This window comes from Condylostylus longicornis, unplaced genomic scaffold (assembly GCF_029603195.1).
Source record: "Condylostylus longicornis isolate FDR11 unplaced genomic scaffold, ASM2960319v2 ptg000135l, whole genome shotgun sequence".
Taxonomy (NCBI): domain Eukaryota; kingdom Metazoa; phylum Arthropoda; class Insecta; order Diptera; family Dolichopodidae; genus Condylostylus; species Condylostylus longicornis.
In genome coordinates this window covers 9405248-9414489 of record NW_026578103.1, presented here as the reverse complement: position 1 = coordinate 9414489, position 9242 = coordinate 9405248, and the positions used below count along the sequence as shown (strand labels likewise).

The window sequence follows — 9242 nt, the reverse complement described above, 5'->3', positions numbered from 1 at the left end:
ATATCTTACTGAATAAATATTGAAAAAACAGGATATACATAAAGTCAATTTAAATGTATGACAAATATGATTTCTTTACAGATAATGAAATTTTATGAATGACTTATGACTATTGCAAAACAACACATCAAGCTCAAAATTTTTTATTCAATATTTTTAAATACGGAGGAGTCTTAAAAAAGGAATGAACATTTCTGCAAACGCAAATAAATTAATTTGGAAACAAATTAGGAACTACTCAAATGGTGGTTTATTTTGTTTTTTTTTTTTGGAAACATTAAATAATAGGACGATGTAATCGGCTCTGTCGCAAGAACTCATAGTTTTGTTGTTATAATTGAGTTCTTACTTCTAATTATGATTTTTGATATTCTAATTTTATTGGCTATGAATTGGATATTCTAATTTTATCTGAGTAGTTTCTGAAATATAATGAAATTTCTTTTGAATTAAGAAGCCACTGTTAGAAAGTATATAATTTTTACTTAAAGATCTTATAGAAGTCATAAATCAGCTCATTTTTTAACTGAAATCATTATTATAATTATTGTTTAATGTCAGTTCGTCATGTCAATTATCGTTTAATGTCAGCATATGAGTACAGTTTTTTTTCTTATTGTTGCACTGAAAATTTCGTAAATATATAGGATACTATAAAATAAACGAATAAAAAAAATATATAACAAACTTTAGAATTAATTTTTTTTAATTTTACTTATAATTATTAACTTATATAATAAAATAAATACTATTTATATATACTTATATAATATATATTTCTAAAATTTATTCCTAATCAATACGAGAATGAATTGAAATATCTTCATCATTTTCATCTTCAGCTGTTTTATCATCAATACAATTATTAACTTCACTTGGTTCCTTAATTTGTATATGGTAATTTTTTGAAAAATTTTTCTGTGCCTGTGATAATAAGAATCGTTTTACATTTGGTGATATCATTTCAAATAAAATACCACAACGGGTATATCTAGCTTGAACAATTTTTAATTCTAAATTAGATTGATGTAATTTTTCCGATATTATAAATCTAACATCATCGATAGCATTATTATATGGAAATGGTTTTTTACTTGTCAATAATAATTCTGTAGATTCATTATCAATATTTTCATCAATATTTTCATATTGAATTTTCTTTTTGAGTGTATCTATTTCTTGTGTTATTACAATAAAATCTTGTTGTACTTTATTTAATTCGTTTCTAAGAAAAGAAATTTCATTTTGGAGTTTTCTAATTTCATCGGTATTACAATGAATCGAACATGTTGGTCTAGTAGTTGTTCTTTCATATTCAATTGGGGTACTTAGTGTGGTTGTAATAATTTCTGGTGATTCATGATAACTATGAAAATTTGGTGGCACTGGTATTAAATCTGAAATATAAACATTGTTAGGAAGGCATTATTAATACAGACGTTATTAGGTAATTAAATGTTATTATAATTGATAATTTGTCATAGGTAATTATTAAAAATTTAATGAATATGATTTTATATACTTACATTGTACAATATACGGCATAACTTTTTGATATCTTTTTGTTGTATCATTTATATTTATTTCATACCAATAATTTATTCGATCTCCAACATTAAGGTTATGATTTTCTAAATATATATTCCATTGATTTGTATATTTTGAATATTTTGCTTCACCATTTATTGTACCAGGTTCATCTAATGATATTAATTCATTTATATTAGCATGAAATTTAAAACTTTTCATACCAAAATCTAACATTGGTATTGATATTCTAATACCATTTAATTTATAAATTTCAAAAAATGGTTCAATAATTGATTGATCTTTAATATATGCACCACATGGTGAATATACATTTTTAGCATTTGCATATAAATTTAAATTATTAAATAATGTTAATGATAATAGAAGAGCTGCTAATGTAAATGTATAAGAAGACATTGTAAATTTTATTATATAGGATGGATATGATGTTCTTAATTTCTTATTTTATAATTATAATTATTATTATTATTAAGTTCTAATTTGAATATTATTATACTGTTGATTTTAATTATAAAACTGTTGCTGTTTTATAATAATTATTTGTTATACACATACGTAATGTATATGTATGTAAATCACTGATTGTGGATATGTATAACTATACTTTTTGATATTATACCCTAATTTTTGTATTTATTTAACAAATAATATTAAATTAATTGAGATTCAACTTCCAAAGTAGCAGAAAAAAATTGAAAAGATTTAAAAAGTAAAGTGGGAAAATCTCATAAATTATTTAACAAGTTTTAATGAATTTAATTTATTTTTGTTGATGGCAAATTTATTTTGATTTATATTTTTTTCTTCCTAAATTATGTTCTTATATTTTTATTTATGTATGTCAGAATATCCTTCTTTTCTTTTGTTTGTCTTCCTTCCAACGTATAATCTTGTTCTATGTTATAATTTTTTCGATTTAATAAACATTCATACACGTATGCTTGCATATAACAGATTATATTCGAACTTCTTTTAAATATTGATGAATATATATATTTTTGCAAGGATCTTATACGAAAAATTCGATATTATTTTTGTCGTGAAAATATAGGTTAATTTTTCTTCTCTTTTCCTTTTATGTTTACAAATTTTAGCAGCGTGATAAACAATTTATGTATGCATATATATATATTCTGTATATACTGATAACGATATACACTATATATAGCTTGTTACTGGTTATTTTAAGATAATTATCATCCAATTAAATATCCTGGAAATAAATGTTAATATAAAATTATTATTATTATTATATTTTTAATATATTTATGTATATGAATATTTATGCAAATTTGTACATATACATATATAATGTATGTATATGCAAGTGTAATAATTATAAATATATTTAGTTTGAGAAATATTTTATTATTGAATGTGTATATTAAAATATAAGTATAACATAAGTAAAAATACACATTATATAGAAAATATTGTTAACGCTTAATAATTTTAAATATGAAATTATTATATGCAATAATAATAACAACAATAGAATGTAATAAATTTTATGATAATTAATAAATTTCAACTTTTATTATTATAATAGTGTGTTATGATTACTTTTATAATATGAAAATGTATACAAGTGTGATATAGGTATGTTAATTAATTTTCATTTATATTTTGTTTTAAATTAAATTGTATTATATGCGTGTATAACAAATATAAATGTGTACATATAAGTTCAGGATTTTGAATAATAGGGCATATATGTATATAAAGTACCAAATATTATTTGTATAATTTTTATATTAAAATTATTTTTATACATTAAATATTCATTATGATTTATTATTTTTGTATAAGATATACACAATATGTGCATATATAATTTATAATGTACGCGACATTTATTTAATTAAATTAAACTTCTTTTAATTACTTCATTACTTTGCTTATGTTTCGAATCGCTACTTCCATATAATATACGAAGTTTATTTGAATTAGTAAATTTGGTTATTTTATTTAAATTAATTTTATTAAATACATTTTACTTGTTACACATAGTGTATAGTGTGAAAAAATATGTTTTTTTTTAAATTTTACGAGTTATTAGCTTTAATGCACCACATCCAATTTAATAATATTTAAAATTTTTTGGTTATAGTAAGGGTATACTATTAGAAATTTTATATTTAAAATATTTTTATATTTTAAAAGTATTGAAGACATAATGCCTTCATTACTTTTAAAATATTAAATAATTATTTTTCCAATACTGAAACGTGGTCGTTTTCAGTTATTCACAATATTAGTTAACTAACACTAACATTTAACATATTATTTATTTAATTTGGTAAAGAAGCGAAATTTTGTGAAAATTTGAAATTTTAGATCTTCATATATGAATGAAATGATTGACTTCCAAATTTTACTCTATTTTGGAGTAAGATATGTGATAAATCCTAGTAGGACTACATATGCATAGTTAGCTTAAAAATTTCCGCTTGATTTATCCAAACTATATGAAGTATTTTTTGAATCATAATTTCGAATTTTCGGTTCGATTAATAAAAAAAAAGTATTTGCTATTGTTACTTAAGAAATGAGAGAATTAAGGATTTTGAAATATTAAAGAATGCTTTGATTTCTTAAGAATTAATTTAATACAATGAAGAATTTTTTTTTATATTTTTGAATTACATACTTGTAATATACTAAGATATACTAAGAAACCTAAATCTTTTTATTTCATAATTTTTACAATTTCATAAAACGTTTCCATTTTAAATAAGTTACCTAATCTTGAAGTTATACAAAAGATTAACTGTAAATTTCACAAAATCTTATAAAATGCACTTCATAAAATACGGATAAGAAAATACATCAAAGTGTGTGTGTCAGCATAATTGCATTCAATTAAAATTTAATTTTATTATGTTATTTACTATAATTGTTAAGAGAGTCCAGCCTAATATTATAATAGAAACTATCAAAATATTTAATGAAATCAAAATTTATTGATTATGTAAATACTTTTTATTGTAAATTACTACTATTTTATTAATAAACTCTTTAATTAGCCGCATGTTGTTTTGATTTCACTTGACAAAGGATTTTTTGATAAAATATTTTCTTTAATTAAAAAATTTTTTAATTGGAAGCAAAGCTTTGAAATAATAATTTAAAAAAAATTATTAAAATTAATTGTACAATATTTGAGAAATTTCTTTGTGCGACCAATAATTTCTATAGTTAATTTTTTAACAAAAAGATTTTATAGTGAAATTATTTTCATATAGTTTCAATAGCACAAACGAACATTTATTTTTATTTAAAAAAAGAAAAACAAAAAAATATACATAAAAAATGTAAATATACTTATAATGTTATCAAGTATGAACATCCGCTTTAAATATTTGGCTAAAACTTATGTGTTTGTAAATGTTGCTGTTTGGTTTATAACACACATTCAATTGTGGCGTAAAAAAAAAAACATAAATTTTATATTACACGTGCAATAATTTGATTGAGTAGTCGATGTAATTTTGTAACACATATACTAAGTAGCTTTTATATACATTAGTAATATAAAATCAAAATTGTATTTGCAAAAGTACGCAGACGCTTTTCTGAAAAATGTGTCAAATAAAATTTTATTAGTATATATAGAGAATGTCATTCTTTTCTTTAATTTTCTTATAAGACAATAAAATTGAAGTGCATTTTATTTTTAGAATTAGAACTTGGTTTGTGTCTATAAACGGCCGTCAGAATTTTAACCAGATTAATTGCAAAATTACTTTTTATAACCAGTTTCTCAAAGTACACCTTACGTTACGTAAATGCATTTGCATATGACATATGATGTTTAGACATTTTTTTTTTTTTAATAACATAGATAAAATATAATTTACGATTAACAGGGATATGCAATGTACAAAATAATTATATGTTATAGATACTTATTATTTAATAATTCTATAAGTGTACCTACAACTACATGTGCTACCAATTTACAATTAAATATACGTATACTATAGAATTCAGTTAGATGGGAAGTAAAATAAAATAATCATATTTAATTTTATATACAGCGCCTTTGCAAACATTTGTAATTCCCTCGGTAAAATAATTTTAATTGCATGCGTTGTAGTAAAAAATTAATTTGAATTTCAAACATAAGGTTATTTATTTTTATATTATATTTACATATGGGAATCATTCAAATACTTATAGGTCTAAAATGTTTTTAACCAAAATTTAACAATAATTTGAAAAATTTTTGACTTCATACTTATGGTATGAAATAAAAAATATTATGTAGGTTAGGTTTAGGTTATAGTTAAAAATGATTACCATAACTATGTTATATAATAAAAATTATTCAAATAAAAATTCATATTAAGTGAGAAAAACGTACAATTAAGTATATTAAAAAAAAAAAACTAAAATACTAAGGTACGTTTATATTTACTTGTTTTCTACATTGTACGTTTCTAACTTTCTTACAAAATTTTAAATTTAATTTGATATTAGAGTTTTAAGCCAAATTTGAGCTTTAGGGAAGTTATTAATAAATAAATTTGTTACTTACAATAAGACAATGTTAAAATAAAAAAAGCTTCTAGAAAGAAATGATTGATTTAAAGACTTTTTGAAATTCAACCAGATTTTATAAATTCTAGTATGATTTTGGAAAAACAATAATTTTATCCAATTTTCTTGAAAAGTTTCATTTGAATACGAAGAATCAATTTTGTTTTAAATTGACTTAGACAATTTCGCCTTATCACCACATAATTATGTATAAAATTCTTGGAATTTCTAATCATTTGCAAATTATATTCTAATTTATTTTGATAAAAATCGTTCCACTATACGATTTGGCGAGAAGCGTTTTTTGATTAGTCGTGACACATGGTTTGACGTCAATCACAATTTGCATAATTGCAATTATATTATCCATATTCATGTTTTCATATTTTAAATGATTATCTTTTGAGAGACTTCTTATTATTTTTTTTTAATTTTAATTAATTTTTCACATTTGAGTGTTCTGCACATGTTGAGTTCTCTTACATAAACTTTTTATATACAATTAAATAATTAATTATGACATTTATTTCAGTAAAATATATTCACTTATTGTTGATTTAATTATCTTATATAAATTTATTTAAAAAAAAATTATCAAATTTTTACAGAGATAAAATTAAAGTTAAAATTAGAAATTTCTTTTTTTTTTGGTGCAAAACATGCATATAGATAAACTTTAGATATTCTCGTGTCCATAATAAGTTAGTAAAAATAATTTCTAAATTGAAAATAAAATTAAAATACATGCATATACATATACATATATATATACATGCATATATATATTTTAAATATACCATATGATTTTTTAAACATTTTAATTAGATTATTTTTTTTTCTTTTATTCTAGAACTAATTAGTAGCTATAATTTATAAATATTAAAAATTTTAATTGTTTTTACTAATTACCTTAAATAGAATAGTAGATATTTATTTTATAAATTTAACTATTTTTTATATTTTTTTTTAAATAATTTCTATTTTCTATTTTTTTTTTTAGAAATTTATTTAAAATTTTTATATATTTTTAAAATAAATTAAAAAAAGAATGTTGAATTAAAAATAAAAAAAAACAGGCTCTCTTTTTATTCTCTTTTGCTTTTTTTTCTCTTGTTTTAATTTTAATTCACAATTTTGCACTTTTTTTCTCACTATCTTTTATTGTCTTAGTAGATTAATTAAATTTTTGTTTTATTGTTGTTTTTAATTTTTTTTATATGATTTAAAATATTTCATTGTATTTAATTTTTTACTTCTTTCATCACTGAGATTTAAATAGCGACTAAATCAAAACAGACTTTATACTCTAGCTTATAAAAGTGGATTTAGAGTGAAGAAAAAAAAAAACATTTTTTTTTTCTTTATCAAAAAATTATGGTACGGCGATATTGCCGGCTGGCTGTTCTGCTCGTCAATTGGAAATTCCGTTTTGTTTTGATATTTTTTTGTTTCCTATCTTTTTATTTTTGTTTTGTTTTCTTATAATATTGTTGTTTTTCATTTTCACGCTTAACAGTATTCTATAATATAGAGTACAAAGTTAAATGTATAAAAGTAAATGTAATGAAAATTGAAGAAAAACAAAAACAACAAAACAAAAGCAAAATATGTGATGATAACAATGAAAAGCATTCTTTAAAAATTTTTTTTTTCTTTAAATTTAATGCAACAGAAAGCAAACTATAGAGCACTTATATGACAGTAAGTACATAATATAGTAACATTAGACAACAAAAGAATGAAAAGCAAGGGAACGACAGAGCGAACGAGAGTGATAGCAGGAAGAGAAAAAGAGAAAGAAAGAATATAAAGAGTTCGAATTAATATATGAATTGTAATATGACTAAAAGGAGATATTTTATTAAAAAACAAGAAAATAAAAAGAAAAACTTACAAACAAACGTACAACAGAATAGATGAACCGTCTTATATATGCTCCCGTTTTGCTCTTTGTGAATATTGTGATTGTGATTCTTGTATTTTTGTTTTGCTTTTTATTTTTCCTCTCATACTGTTTATTATCATGGGTGTACCATATACAATGTGTGTACAGAATTTTTTATTCTTATTTATTATAAATTCTCATATGGTTTTCAACTGATAAAAATATTTTATATACACTACCGACTTATAATATACTGAATGCGGTGTTGATATGATTTTTGAAATTACAATGATTACGAGTATAATGTTGGCACCTACAAAATACATACATACAATTTATATATCTATAAAAATAATATTGTTGTACAAGTTATATAATATTGTAAATGAAATCCATATTTGGTTGCACTTGAGTAAAATTAACAGATAGATTAGTTTTTTCCAATTTTGTAAATACACATAATATGTTCACGAATGTCGATATGTTTACATATGTATGTATATGTAATATGGATTCATTATTATTATTATTATTAATATAGCAGACTACGATCATAAATGACGTTTGATTCATTAATGTACATCTGCTTATAAAACATCTGCTATACTAGAAATTGATAAAATTCTTTATTTGCTTAATAAACGGAAAACAGGGAATGAATATAAATTTAATAAAATTTATGTTTTTAAAACAGGAATTGCTTCGAACGAGAGCAACTTATAGCAAAATTTATTAAAATTTCTTCTTCATTTTCTTGGTAAATATCTTTTAAAACAGAGGCTTTCAACTGTTTTTTTTAACATAGCTCACGGCATACGAAGAATTCACCCGCAAACCCGCAATTTAACAGATTTCTTATAAAAGACAAGTGATCAAGTTCGAGTTTTCGACAAATAGCAATTTTACTTGGCTTGTCAATTTATATGAGTTTATAGCGGTTTTTCAAATTCGAACTACAAATTAATTTTCATAATTTTAAAACTTAATTTACTAAGCTAATTTTAAAACTTAAATTACTAAGCTGTTCATATATTTTAAAAATCGATCAATGTTAAATATAAAATTATTGCAGTACAGTTAGGATGAGAAAATAATTTTTTGCTTTAAAAAAATTGTAAAAAGCTTGCAGTTTCGGAAATATGAACAACGCGTAGAAAATTCAAATTTTACTGATTTCGTAATGTGAAAGAAGTTGAAAACGAATTTTCTAATTAAACAAGTTATTTCTTAGTGTCTAAAAGTTTTTAAAATTTCATAGCCTGAA

At 21.5% G+C, this 9242-nt stretch overlaps 1 protein-coding gene across 1 annotated transcript; it reads right to left on the bottom strand.

Moving 5' to 3' along the window:
• Positions 1 to 680: 680 nt before the first annotated feature.
• Positions 681 to 7556, bottom strand: LOC129615262 (uncharacterized). Its single transcript, XM_055530381.1, has 3 exons — positions 7003 to 7556; positions 1527 to 2764; positions 681 to 1397 (listed from the first exon to the last, which is right to left on the bottom strand). The coding sequence occupies exons 2-3, from the start codon at positions 1945 to 1947 to the stop codon at positions 793 to 795; spliced, it is 1026 nt and encodes a 341-aa protein (XP_055386356.1). The 5' UTR covers positions 1948 to 2764; positions 7003 to 7556; the 3' UTR covers positions 681 to 792.
• Positions 7557 to 9242: the final 1686 nt, after the last annotated feature.